At 43.5% G+C, this 13,967-nt stretch overlaps 1 protein-coding gene across 7 annotated transcripts in view; it reads left to right on the forward strand.

Annotated features, from left to right (window-relative positions):
• The window catches only part of STK33 (serine/threonine kinase 33), a 111,637-nt gene that overhangs the window by 64,492 nt on the left and 33,178 nt on the right, over positions 1-13,967 (forward strand). For 3 of the 7 annotated variants that reach the window (XM_019519615.1, XM_019519613.1, XM_019519616.1), the window contains 5 exons: positions 1,576-2,021; positions 5,862-5,978; positions 8,395-8,508; positions 11,383-11,487; positions 12,777-12,915. In XM_019519615.1, coding sequence (XP_019375160.1) covers positions 1,797-2,021; positions 5,862-5,978; positions 8,395-8,508; positions 11,383-11,487; positions 12,777-12,915 — 700 coding nt within the window. In that variant the 5' untranslated portion in view covers positions 1,576-1,796. Of the gene's footprint in view, positions 1-388; positions 549-1,575; positions 2,022-5,613; positions 5,636-5,861; positions 5,979-8,394; positions 8,509-11,382; positions 11,488-12,776; positions 12,916-13,967 lie in introns of those variants that run through there. The other 4 variants (XM_019519619.1, XM_019519618.1, XM_019519614.1 and 1 more) reach the window with 3 other exon arrangements.

The raw sequence follows: 13,967 nt of genomic DNA on the forward strand, positions 1-13,967 counted from the left end.
AAAAAGGCGGGACTATAGAGAAAACAGACATAATACAGAGGAACATGGTGGAATGTGTGCTGTGAAAAACCTCAGGCAACAGGCCTAGAAATGGAAACATTACCTTTATGATAACATAAGAGTCAAGGCTTTCTTTGGGTGATATCTTTAAGTGAACAAACTGCATAGTTGAGACAGAGTTAGACAAGTTTTTGAACACTCAATGAAGAGTACATTTTCACCAGGCCAATGTAGGATCAATGTTTTCGACAATGGAAGTGCTTTGATTTACAGCAGTTCTAGGTCCTCTCTCTCTCTTTCTTGCTCTCTCTCTCTTCTGCTCTTTTCTGTTTAACTTTTTAAAACTATTTCCTCGTGTCTCTTGGCAGAGGGAAGGGTCCTTGTAGGTTCTGTGGAAAATGAATCCCTCCTTTTTCTGCCCAGTTGCATTGATGCTGTTAACAAAAATATATCCTTTCTTCAGTATATGGATCAACCGAGAGAGTGCTCTAATTCACTGAGCACCATTTCCTAGGATTCCAGTTTGCAAAGGCCTTCATGCAGTCAGAGTGTGTAGGATAGCATTTTAACTTACCTATTTTTTTTTTAAATGAACAAAATATCTATCTTTTTAGTTGAGCAAAACTGTTTAATGAGAACAAAACAAAAAGCATCTTTAAATCCCTTCCCTTCTTAGTGGTACCCAGTACACCCTTTTTTCCCTAAGAATGCTTTAGAGAATCTAAGTTTGTAATCTTTTTATCATATTACATTTATAAGTGATATTTCGGAGGTGAAAAGAATAAATGCAGTGTATTATCAATACATAAATGTGAAAATGGGTATTAATCACCTTTTGTGTAAATTACAGAATAGAAGGTACCTAGTGAGATAAAAAGATGCCTCTCACTGCAAGAGTATATTAGAAAGAGAATATACCCTCATTATTATTTCTGTAAGTGTAAAGGTTCTGTATAGTTGCAAGTGATTAGGGTGACCAACAATTTGCCACTCAAAAAGAGGAGATTGAGCTTGGGGAGGAGCCAAAGGGCTTAAGGATATTCAAGTTATATTTGCAGACCAATTCCCTGAGATCCCTTAGGGATAATGGAAAAGAGGAACATTTTGTAGAGTGCATACTAAAAAGTTAGTCTTTGTTTCCTATAGAAATACAACTCATTGCTAACTTCAGTAGATGATTCTCTTTGGAGTTTGGTCCAAAACAATGAATCTAGAAGCACAGCAGTAGCCAACAGAACTTGCTTTTAGCTGGGTGTCTCCATTTTGACTGCACTCTTGACTTGCATCATCACGTGGTGCCAGTTGGAAGCAGAAATTCATATTTTATGCTGTTCCCCAAGTCAGTAACTTTTCAAGTCTAATGCCATATTTAGAAAAAACTCTAACAAATGTGCAGTATCCCATTTATTATGAAGAAAATGCTTGAGTCACCCTGCACTGTTAGGAAGAAAAACATTTTTTTTCATCTCGAGTTTCTAGGATTCCTTGTAATCCCTGCATATTTATAGGATTTCTGCTGGGTATAAAAGCTGGAAGATAATTTCCTTAACAACAAATTTCATTTTTCTCCTGCAGATCTGCTGTACAGTATACTGTGTTATACCAGTCTGGTTCCTTCTTGGCACAGCAGACACTAAGAATCAGAGAACGAGGTTTTTCTGCCACCAGATCACTAACCGAGACCTTCCTACTCTTCTCCTCAGTTTTTTGTTCTGCTTCCTTCAACAGTGGACACATTCCTGCCAGGCTTTGTGCTGCCATCTAATTTGCACAGCAGGATCTACAAGACTGAACAGATGGCTGGCCTCAGTCAGGGCAAGAAGACCATAACATGTGCCAAGTGCTTGGCCTCATTTCAGCCAAGCAGTGTTGTATTTTTTTGTCCCCATTGCAACAAGGGTCCCATGTGCTCTGGTAGTGCTGTGTTAGGGACATCTGACTTATCATCCAATGGCAGTACAAGCTCCCATGATGACTCGTTGCCTCATCAGTCAAAGGAACAAGTGTCAGTTGTAGCAGAGGTGAGCAGATTGGGTTCATATACAACATTCCTCTCCGTGCAGTTCTCAAATTTGTATTCAGACTAGTTATTTCTTCTTATTCCACAATGATTACTGCTCATTTCTGCTCAGAATAACAAGAACTATATTTCCCCCTATGCCCTCATAAATGTTGTATAATAGAATGGCCTAGATTCTGACTAAATTCTAAAATCTACTCAGAGTTTTTCTGAAGGCTTTCACTTAGTAATGCTGCACAAAACTATTTTCAGTGCTTACAAACATCCTGGTTCTCTAGAAACTGTGGATAACAGGGGCAGGTTATCATACTCTATGATTGACTGTAAGTACATGGGACAGTTTTATGGAGGGCTGTTGTTTTAAAAAAAATCTTACTGCTTAATAGAAAGGTTCATGAACAAATATGTCTAAGCCAGTGGTCTCCAACCTTTTTTAAGTAGGAGATCACCTTTGGCATTTAAAAGCAACGCAAGATCTACCGTGTGCCACTGCCACCTACCCCCCCTGCCCAGCCGGTAAGTGTGTAGGGAGGGATAGGAGGGGTGCAGATCGAGACAGAGGGAGACAAAATTATTTGGGGGCACGTTCCCCCCAGCAGGTAAGTCCCACCCATCTGGGGCCTCACTCAACTTACCCCTGCTCCTGCCTATGTGGCACTGTCTCTCACCGCAGGGGCCTCAATCTAGCCCCCCGCTGCTTCCCTCCCCCATGGACTGACTTGCTGGACTGGGGCGTGTGTGTGCATGCATATGGGCACTCAGCCCCCCACCCCAACCTCAGATAGACTCCAAGAGGCTCTGAGATCTACCGTAAGAGGCTCTGAGATCTATTGGTGGATCAAGATCCACTGGTTGGAGACCACTGGTCTAAACTACTAAAAAGTGTAGTCTTCATTTTTTTTGAGAACATGTAGTATTAAGGTTTCTCAAAAGACACCCGTAGGAAACATAATACATTGACTTACTGTTTTAAATACTTTAACAATTGTAAAATGGTTTCTAAGTTCCAAGTTATTAATGTTCAGATGCGTATTAAAGATTGTACTGTGCGTATATAGAAATATACATTTAAAACCTAAGTTGTAAATCAATGATGAGGAAGTGTATGTTCTAAGGGGCTCTCTTTCAAGCGGTTGGCCAAAGAATTCTAGAAGTAGTTTGTTTTTTAAATAACTTTTAAAAATAACTTTTAAATAATTTTTTTAAATAACTGTTTTAATTAACATTTTGCTGTTTGAAATGTAGCTAGTAGATTATGTAAGGGGGAAAAAGTTATACAAAATGATGCAAAATCCATACACTAACCAGTAGTGTCCAACTTTGTGGCCCCATGGGTTGGATGAGTGGTGTAGGATCGGTCCATGGGCTGGATCCCGCATGAGATCAGCATGTGTGGTTGGTCTATGGGTGTGATCCAATACCTGGGTCTGACCCTGCACGTCCATATCTGTCATGTGCTCTCACAGTCTGGCGAACCACGTGAGGCCATGTTATCCAGCCCATGGGGTTCCCCACAGTTCCAGTAATTTAGTAGCGGGGAGTGGCAATTAACACTACCACTGTTTTCCTTGAAGTCAAATTTTCAGACCCTTGGGGAGCCCTGCAGGCCAGATGTCTTGGCTCTGCAGGCTGGATTTGGCCCGCAGGCTGGAAGCTGAGCACCTCTATACTCATTTAAGCACTTAGCCTAAAGGATCCTCATTTTGGCACTTAGCTCTGGCTTCAGTGAAATGCTAACATTCTTTGCTGAGTAGATGTGTTTTGTTGAATCATCCCCTGAATAGGGATGGATTTGAGTGTATGTTAGGTGCTTTGCTGAACTAAAATCCTATATCAGTGTGGCCTGATTTTTGGAAGTGGTGAGTACCAACAAATTCCATTGAAGTCATTGGCACGGCAGCATTCAGAACATTTTGAAAATTAGGCTTTTGATGCAGGCTGGTTTGAAAATGATGGGCAGCTTTCTCACCCTCTAATATCCTTCAGTTCTAGCATACATAGGTGATATAGCAGTATGTAAATAGTAATTATTGCACATTATAACAATAGTAGGTGAAAAAAAATAGAAGTTTATTTTAAGTTACTTTTTAATTTCTCTTTAGTTCATTCTTACTGATGTATAGACTTTTTATTTGGTATTGTTCTTGAAACAGTTAATGTATGGACTGGAGACATGCTTACCTTAGATCATAATCTCCTCTCTAATATTGTAGTCTGTAAGATCATATAGTCACAACCTTTTAAAAGCTTCAGGTGAAGGAGTTTGTATTAAATATACATCTGAAAATAATATATTTGAAAAAAAGGACTTAAAACTTAAATTTCAGAACAAAATAAATCATCTGGGATAGTAACATAAATGGGTCCACTTTAAAACAGCACTTTCAAATAGATGGGTACAAATTAAATACCATCTTAAATCAGTCACATATGAGCATACTGTCAATGACTTGTCTTCATGAATTATAGTAAGTAGGGGACCAAAATGGGAGAAGTGTTAATAAGAAAGCTAAAAGAGGTTCAGCCTCAGTTATTCCCTCACTCTTAATACTGTACAATCATCTCTGTTTCTTTTAGCAATTTTATATATGGTAGACATATAGATGACTATTAAGTCACTGTCATATAAAAAATATCCAATTGTAGGCCTGTCAGAAGATATGTGATGCTTGATAATGCATGAGGAAATTACTTTAAAATGGCAATCATCTTCTAAAATATAAGAAGCACTTTCTCTTCTCCTTTGCTTTGTTTCATTCAGCATCATATTCATAGAACATTACTTTATTACAGATGGTTTTATAACAAAAAATTTCCTCAATTATAGTCACAATGTTTCATTCCTAGACCCCAGTTATCACAAATAATTATTCTTTACTTATGACAAGCTTGTCTGTGATGTGTGATCTCCTAATATCCAAATAAGTTGGAGTTGCTAGCATCTAAAGATGTTTCAACTGAATCTATACTGGGAAAGTTGGTAAGCATTCAGAAGACCGTGTAGTCTAAAACCACCATTTATCCTTAGTTTTCTCCTGTTCTCTTTTGATTTATTCCATGTGTTCTGTGTCAAAGAATTTCTGTGTTCCTGACACACAACCTCTTTAAATTCCTCTGACAGTGGGGGTGACTCTTCATTTATACTCCCATTTATTAGAACACTTACAAATCAGTTTAACTTTATATCTATGAACACTGCATAACTTCAAGCAGATGAGTAGTGTGATTACCTTCAGTGGGAGTACTAGAATGCTTATAGCTCAGTAGGTAAGTGTTATGTTCAATGGGGCTATAGCCATTAAGTTCTAATACCTGCTGTCTCACACTCACACAATTTAAATGCGTCATCTGTACCATCCTTGAAAGCGAGATGTGGTTTCTGAGAATCTAAGTGATATGATTTCTAATATGTGTAGTAAGTAAATTGTGCATAGGGGTACTGTTGTATTAAATGTGGCCGTTTCAGGTTTTTCAGGCATTTAAGTCTAATTCCTCCTCTTTGTAAACAGATACAACTCAGTTGACTTTGGAATAGTTCCTGTTTACATTAAGGGAGAACAGAATAGAATAGGAGTAATGAAGATCTGCAAAGACAAAATCATTTACATAATTCTGGTATAGTTTTTTTTTTTTTGCCCCTCAATTTGCCGAATTTCAACTTGGGGGGGGCTACCAAATTGATTTTGATGGAGCCTCTAGATTTTGCCCTACATCAAACTTTTACACATGTGATTAATTGTATTATATATCTGATATTAGATGATGCAATGATAAACCGCATAAAGATTTTTAAAATAGCAAATTCTATTTTAATTTCATGCTTTTTATTTTTTGTATAAAGATGCCAAAATCAGAACAAGTAGAACCTTATAGAAAAATGCTCACCCAAGTGACTCGCAGCAGTAGTGCAGAATCTAAAGTTCCTCACACACGAATAGATGATGGAGCTGCTATTCAGGTATGTGGCCATTTTTATCATTAACAGCAGCCTTCTGAACCCTAGGTTTAATTGCGCTGTATCAGCAGATAGAGACATTTAGCTATGGATGTATAAAATTTAATTTTTTCTAGGACTTCCAGCTGCTGCTTTTCCCCCAGTAGAACATTTTTGGCATGTCAGCATCTTCATTAAATGTATTGCAGCAGTTTTTCACGCCCAAGAAACCTAAGTCCTGAAACAGACTGTCTATTTTAAGGCTTTTGTTCACTATATTGAACTAACCAGGAACCAGATTCCCACATTCAGGAGTCCAGATTGTTTTCATTCTCTGCCTGTGTAACAAGGGTGGGAGGCAGGAGGGGGAAAGTTATTTCCCTAGCTGTAAATGAAAAGAAGGCAGAAACAAATTAATAAAAGATATTTGTCTTTCAGCAGTATTAATGCTTGTGGCTACTCTCTGTAAATACATTGAAATTATCATGACAGAATCTTAAGAAATAAGAAAAGTCTCACCTAAAAAATAAGATTTGGCAGTAGGAAAAAATCACAAAAAACAAATTCAGTTGTCTTTCCTTTTCATTTCTTCTTTAAAGGTGCAAAACTTCTGTTAAAGTGCTCAAAATCTCCAGTAATTAACAACCTGATGCTTATTGAAATCAGCGGAACGATTTTTGCTGATTCCAGTGTGCATTAAGTAACAGACACCCATGCTATATAGGGGTGGGCAAAATACAGCCGATGGGCTGGAACTGGCCCGCGAGGCCATTCTATCTGGCCTGTGGGGCCCCTAAAAAAAAGTGTAGAAAATTAATATTTTTCTGTCCTTGGTTCCTGTCAAAAATGACAGGAACCAAAGGCAGTAGAACCCAAGGGAAGCCCGGCGGGCTCCAACAACAGTGGGGCCTGCCCAGCCCTGCCCCCCAGCCGGAAGCCCCAGCTATGGTTTCTGGGCTGGGAGCACGTGGCTGCTGCGGTGCAGGAAGCTCAGGTAAGTAGGGGTGACCCCAGGCAAGGAAGGAGTGTGTGTGTGGGGGGGAAAGCGGCCCCTCCCCGCCCACGCCCGGTGCCCTGCACTACAGCTGCTTGCAGCCTGCATGCGGCTGTCTGTGCCTGCTCTGGACAACCCCATGTGGGCCATGAGCACCTGCGGCGGGGGGTGGGGGAGGGGCTGCTTCCCCCCCATGCTCAGGTTTTCCCTGGGCTCCTTCCCTGCATGGAGAAAAGCAGCCCCTCACCTGCCCCATGGCTGGCGCCCCGTGCTGCAGGCCTTCGCAGCCTGCACGGGGCTGTCCAGAGCAGGCACAGGCAGTCCCAGACAGTCTGTGAGCAGCTGTAGCATGGGGTGCCGGGCATGGGGCAGGGAGCGGCTGCTTTTTCCCCTCCTCCCCCAGGCTGGCAGTGGGGTGGGTTACAAGCTGCTGCTGAGTACAGGGAAAAGTGACCCCTCGCGCGCCCCATTGCCAGCGCCCCACGCTGCAACCACCTGCTGCCTGCATGAGGCTGCCTGTGCCTGCTCCAGCCAGCCACGCACAGGCTGCAACTGCCTGCAGCGCGGGGCCCTGGCCATGGGGCAGGCGAGGGGCCGCTTTTCCCCGTGCTCAGCACCAGCCTCTTCCCTGCTGGCAAGCAGGGAGTCGGGTCTGTGTGCTGCCCCCGCCTGTACTGCGGGGCTGGGGGGCACTGGGTGTGAGTGGGTGGGGAGCCAGTGGGAGCACAGGGCCCACACTGGTGCCCCCGGGCCAGTGCCGGTGAGGCCCAGAGCAGGGTGGCAGGAGCGTGGGGTCCCAGCTGGCGTGGGCTCTATGGAGCCAGGCCACCTCCCCCCTCCTGGCTGGTGCATTCCAGCCTGGCTCCACAGACCCCTGCTGTCCTGTGCCCTGCTCTGGGCCCCACCAGTGCAGGCCCTGGGACGTTGGTCCCAAGACATTGGGACGTTGGTCCCAAGATGGTGACCAGAGCGGGGCACCTGTCAAGGGGTGGGCCTACTCATGCGGCCCTCGACAGCCTGCCAAAACTGGGTAAGCAGCCCTCCGCCCAAAATAATTGCCTGCCCCTGTGCTATACATATGCAGATATACAAATAAAAAATTTGTGAGGTCTGGATTATTTTAAATATTTTAAACATGTACCTTACCTATTCGTTTGAGATGCTGATCAACATTATAATAACGTAATTCTTTGGAATTTGAGATGGAAAAATCATCCTACAACCTACATAATTCATCAGCAGCATTCTTATACCTTGTCACACACCATGACTGAAACAGATATTCTGTATAAGAGTCTTTATATGTGGGCAGGACTGATAATCTCCTATAAAAGAACATCTTTTAAATATTCCACCCATAATGTATATACTTTTAACAGCAGCAATTACATTTTGCTGTTGAAGAATTTAAAATCACATTTCTTCTCTGATTCTCTGTTCTTTTAGCAAATCTATTCTTTTGGAAGGAAACTAGGACAAGGCAGCTTTGGAGTGGTTATTGAAGTGAGGCACAAGGAAACTGGCAAAAAATGGGCAATCAAAAAAGTGAACAGAGAAAAGGTAAATATATAAATCCATGGTGTATTTTAATTCCTTCTTGCTTTTTTAGGATGATTCTTTTTTTTAACTGGTCATTATCTGAACATTATGGTATCTTTTTGCATTCAAACCTCTTACTGCAGTCCACATATGCATTTACTCTCACTGTTTAATGTTTATTCTCGCTACCACTTGCTAGTGTTTTCTTATATGAGTTCCATCAAGTTTTAATGATTAAACACACAGGCTGGATCCAGACATGTAGGCACATTAATGTCATACAAGTGGCACATTAATCAGTGTTCAGCCAGGGCAAAATTTGTACCAGGATTTCCCAGTAGCAACCCCTCCCCCCTCCCTGGAAAAAACATGGTGCAAAGTGGTGAATGCCAGGACAAATGCAGAGATGGAGGAGCAGGCAGCCAGGGCTGAGGCACCTGGTACCCCAGCCAGCCACTTCTGGGTTGGCTGGGGTGCAGGGTGCCTCAAGATGGGGGAGCAGGCAGCCCTGGGCTGTCCGTTCCCTTGTCTCCACATGCCTCAATGCGGAGGCACTGAAGTAAAGCCTCTAGGCTGAGGCACGTGGAGACAGGGGAGCAGACAGCCTGAGGCTGCCTGCTCCCCTATCTTGAGGTCCACTGTACCTGGGAGCTCCCCAGCTGGCCAGGGCACAGGGTGCCTTAGCACAGGGGATACATAACCCCAGCTGAGATACCTTGTGCCCCAGCGAGTCCCCCCTCCCACCCTCTTCCCCCTGCAGCATGTGGAGCAATGGGACAGTGTGTCCTGGTGCAAAGCACATGGGCAGGGTCATGTATTGGGGCACAAAGTACTGGTACAAATTTGTGCTGCTACTGTATATGCTGCGGCAAAGGCATGCCCCTGCTTGTGTGGACATGGCCATAGAGTCCAACCTTGTCAGTTTGGATTATTATTCTTTCATGAAGTTGTAATTGATTAAAAAGTTTGCAGGATCAGCCTCTTAGTTATGTAAATCTGTTTAAAGAATGTCAGATGTTAGTTTAATGTATCATTTCTAGATTCTATTTCTTTTTGCTAATGAATTTATTACAATCCTAAAAGAAGATTAATGAAGTTTTACATTAAAACAACATAGACATAGTCTAAATACTTGCATGACTAGTTACACCCAGTGACAAACCATTTTTTGGCTGCATGATAGACCCTGTAAAGGCAAGATACTATAAAATCTCTAGTGGCTGTGTTATTTTGCCTACCCATTGGCCCAAATTAACAATTAGTGCTGCATTATTACATCATAGACTTACTGTTATCAACTTGCTAAACTAACTGGCAATTATTATTTATCTTTAGTTAAGTTGCTACAAATAGTTACTGAACTTCTAATCTATTTTTATCGCACAAGAGGAATAGCATGCTTGGGTCTGATTGTACTTGGATGGGAGACTTCCAAGAAGAGTAGTTTGTAGTCTTTTCATCTACATTGTTACTATACCAAAGCTCAACATGCTGTTAAGACGTGCTGTGTTGTCTGCTACTTTCTTATGGATGAGACAAAAAATATTTGTGAGCATTTAAGATCCTATGCAAATAGTCACAGGATTAGGGGTATTGGCTCCATTGGGCTGGCTGACTTCCAACCTGAGTAATTACATTTTGTTTATCTGCACTCTCTTGATATTATTCATTTTCTATTTTGAATGTATTTTACATTTTGGTTTCTTTTCTCCATGTTAGGTGAAATAATTCCTGTTTCTTTCTCTCACACGTGTCTGCTTGTGTATGTCTGTAGTGTGTGTGTGTGTGTGTGTGTGCGCGCGCGTGCGTGTGCATGCATGTATATGTATATACTAGCCAACTGTCTGTCAAGAATGATGGGGGGAAGTGGGGAGAAAAAGTACTGCCACCCACCACCCCACACTGCCACTGCTCTGCCTCCAGCCCTATGCGCTCCACCTACCCCTCGCTGCTCCACCCTGCGGCACCACCACCTGCCAGGCATGGTGGAGGGGAGGAAGCTTGCATGCAGCAGTTGCAGCCATCAGCCAGCACCCCATGCTACCACCACTGCGTGTCTGGCCATGCACAACCCCCTCCCCTCCCTCCTGGCTGTTCTTAGGGCCTGGTGGTGGCGGTGGCAGGGCGCCACCACCGTGCCCTCCCCTCCCCTCCCCTTCCCTTCTCCACTCCTCCCTGCCGTCTCCCTCTGCCTGCTGGCTTTTGTTGGACCCCATTGGCAACAGCAGTGAGGCCAGCGCTGTGCCGCCAGCACCCCACGCTGCTGCCTCCAAGGAGCAGGGCCCTGGGAGGGGGGGGCAAGGCCATGGTGGCACTCTGCCATCCCAGTCTGTCCCTGCCTTTGCCTCAAGGAGCAAGGCCTTGCCCCCCACACCCCCTCCAGCCCCTCAGTCCCCACTGTCATGGTGCTGTGTTTGTCCGCTGTGTGTGTCTGTCTGTGCAGAGCACTCTGATTGGTTGTTTCAGTCAGCATCGTGATTGGCTGCTGAGACAAGCAATCAGAATGCAGAAAAAGCATTATAGACAGACAGACTAAGGCTTGTATTATATTAGAATGGATATGTGTATAGATATGTGTGTGCGTGTGTGTGTTATATATTTTTTTTTTTTGGGAAGAGTTCCAAAATCCTTTATGCTGGAAAACAGTCCAAAAAAGTAAGATGTTATTAGTCATAAAACTAAGCTATACAGGTAGCAAACCCAAGGTGCAAGAATAATTATTACATATTTATTATTAAGAATTAGTATGTAACTGTGTTTCTAAATGTAAGTTCTGTTCATGTCTTTGAATAATTTCTGTAGGCTTTGTAAAGAAAAATTGCCATTGTTGAAAAAATGTGGCCATGTAATGAATTTTGTGATGTCTGCTAAATGCATTTCCCATCTATAATTAAGGCTGGAAGTTCTGCTGTGAAGCTACTTGAAAGGGAGGTGAGCATCTTAAAAAGAGTGAACCATGAACATATAATACATTTAGAAGAAGTGTTTGAGACTCCAAAGGTAAGGCTTCCTTAATTGCAATATGATGAAAGTTATTAATGCCAAAAATAAATATAACAACAGCATTTCTGTCTACATTTTGAGCCAATTTCTCTTACCTTCTGGTTAACATGTTTCACATATTGGACAGTTTTCACAGTCATTGACTAGAACATTGTGGATACGTTTGTTTTCTGTTTTGGTGCCCAGCCTTTTCATCCCTGAAGCTGGAGGGGCAATGCCAGGTCTGCCTATGGGCTGGATCCAACTCGTGGGCCCAATTAAGGTGCCGGGGGTTGTGCAGCCCCACCCCAATCCATCTGTCCAAGGCAAGGAGGGGGCAGCTAGGTCCCAGTCTGGATGGGGAAGGGGAGGGAGAGGGGGACAAGCAGCCTGGCAGTGATCTGGATGTGCAGAGGTAGGTGCGTGGAGAGGCTCATGGGGGCTGGGGTGGAGAAGAGCAGCCAGGCCCCAATCTGGATGAATGGGGGTAGGGGCAGAAACAGCAGGCCACAATCTGGATGTGTGGGGGGCGGGGACGGGGACGGAGTGGAGTGGCCTCAATCTAGATTCGCGGGAGTGGGGTTGGGGAGGCAAGGCAAACAGGCCTCATCTGGATCTGCAGGGTGGGTGGGGTGGAGTGGCCCTGATTTGGATGTGTGGTGGGGGAGGGCTGGGGAAGCAGCCTGGCCTGACTTGGATGCATTGCGGGTAGGGCCAGCCCTGATCCTGCTGTGTGGCAATGACCAACACAGGGTAGGATCTAGCTGCAGGGAGCTTCTACTTTCTCCCTTTCAGATTGTTAATTTGGAGCCCCCTACTGCTAAATATCTAAGCTTTGGGGATCCCAGTGGGCCAGATGCCATAGCTTCATGGGGTGGAGGTTGAACACTCCTGCTCTGGACCAGAGATGCTCAAACTCTGGCCCACAGGCCGGATGCAGCCAGTGGAGCCATTGCATCTGGCTCGAGGGCTCCCCACATGTCTGGAAGTTTGGCAGTGGGAGAGTGATGGCCATTAATATGGCCACCCTGCCAAATCCCCAAGCCCAATACCTGTGAGGCCCGTCGGAACCAAGCTATGCTCTCCCCCTTGCCCCAACTTCTGGATCAGGACCCAGCCATGTCCCCTTCCCCCATGCAGGGCCGTGTAGGAGTGTTACTATCATGGATCATCATGTTTTTGTTCTGTGTTTGGTCAGTGCACAGCACAATGAGGTCCTGATCCATGACTAGTGCTCCTAGTTAGTACAGTAATAAAAATAATAAGTTTGAAGAGAAATCATTATTTTGGCTCTTTGTTAATATCAGCGGATGTTCCTTGTTATGGAGCTGTGTGAGGATGGAGAACTTAAAGAAATCCTTCACAGGAAAGGACACTTCACAGAGACTGAGACAAGGCACATCATTCAAAGCCTGGCATCAGCAATAGCATATCTTCACAAAAAAGGTAAGGAAGTTAATTGGGTCTGAATGTTAGTGTTCTTTAAAAGCAATTACAATTACTGTTCTGTGTTTCACAGTGTAATTGTGGCCTCACAATCTAGGAGTGAAGCATCTCACTTTAATGCTTTTTGAAACTTTATTTTTTATTCTTTAACTGTTAATGTTTCCTTTTACTACTTTGCTCCAACCTTCTGATAACATTTATTTTTTCTAATTTCATAACTGCTTTGCGTTACATCATTATCTTATTTCAACAGCTAAGTCTATTATAGCAGAGAAAATGACGTGGGACTGGAGTGCTCTTGTCTGTCCTCCACTTAAAATGATGCAGTCAATATCGGCATTTTGATTCACCCTAGGGAAACATTAAAATACTGTACAATCCATGACAGAATTAACCAATTCAGCCAAAAAAAATAGAATTCAGTGTTTTCAGTTTTTCTTTCTCCATTGTAGGAGTGGGAAAGCTTGTATTTGAATTCCATAGAAATTGTTCGTCTCTTTAGTTTCAACTTATTAGCTGAAATAATAAGCAGTTCCTCTGTCTTTATATCAAGAAAAATGTTATATGAAGAATAGCCCCTTCTTTGAATCAAGCATATGTTTGCTAGGCTGAAAAATGGGCAGAAAAAGAGCTCTATAGCAACTGCATAAGAATGCATCTGGGTGCCTGAGGCAGCTAACATGCACAAGGGCAGTGGTGACTTCTGGTTGCTGCTGCTGCCATGATCACAACCATGTGGCTGCAGTGAAAGTAGTTTTTTTTTCATGTCCCCACCTTGCTCCCCATCCCCATCAGCACATGGGACTGTTGCCCCTGTCACTCTGCTGTAGTTATGCCACTGTTCTTCCCTTTTTGCCTATTGGATATTGGGAGAGACTGGGCTTATAAAAATATTTGCAAACGTCGCAAATAATGATAATTAGAGGTGCACCAATCTACTGGTTACCTGTTGGAGTGGCACCAGAAATGACACTGTCGGCTATTGGGGTTTTTTTGGCTGTTGTAGCCGATAATATTTCATAGTTTCTAGGGTCGGAAGGGACCTGAGCAGA

Source organism: Gavialis gangeticus, unplaced genomic scaffold (genome assembly GCF_001723915.1).
Source record: "Gavialis gangeticus isolate Ggan-Ray unplaced genomic scaffold, GavGan_comp1, whole genome shotgun sequence".
Lineage (NCBI taxonomy): Eukaryota > Metazoa > Chordata > Crocodylia > Gavialidae > Gavialis > Gavialis gangeticus.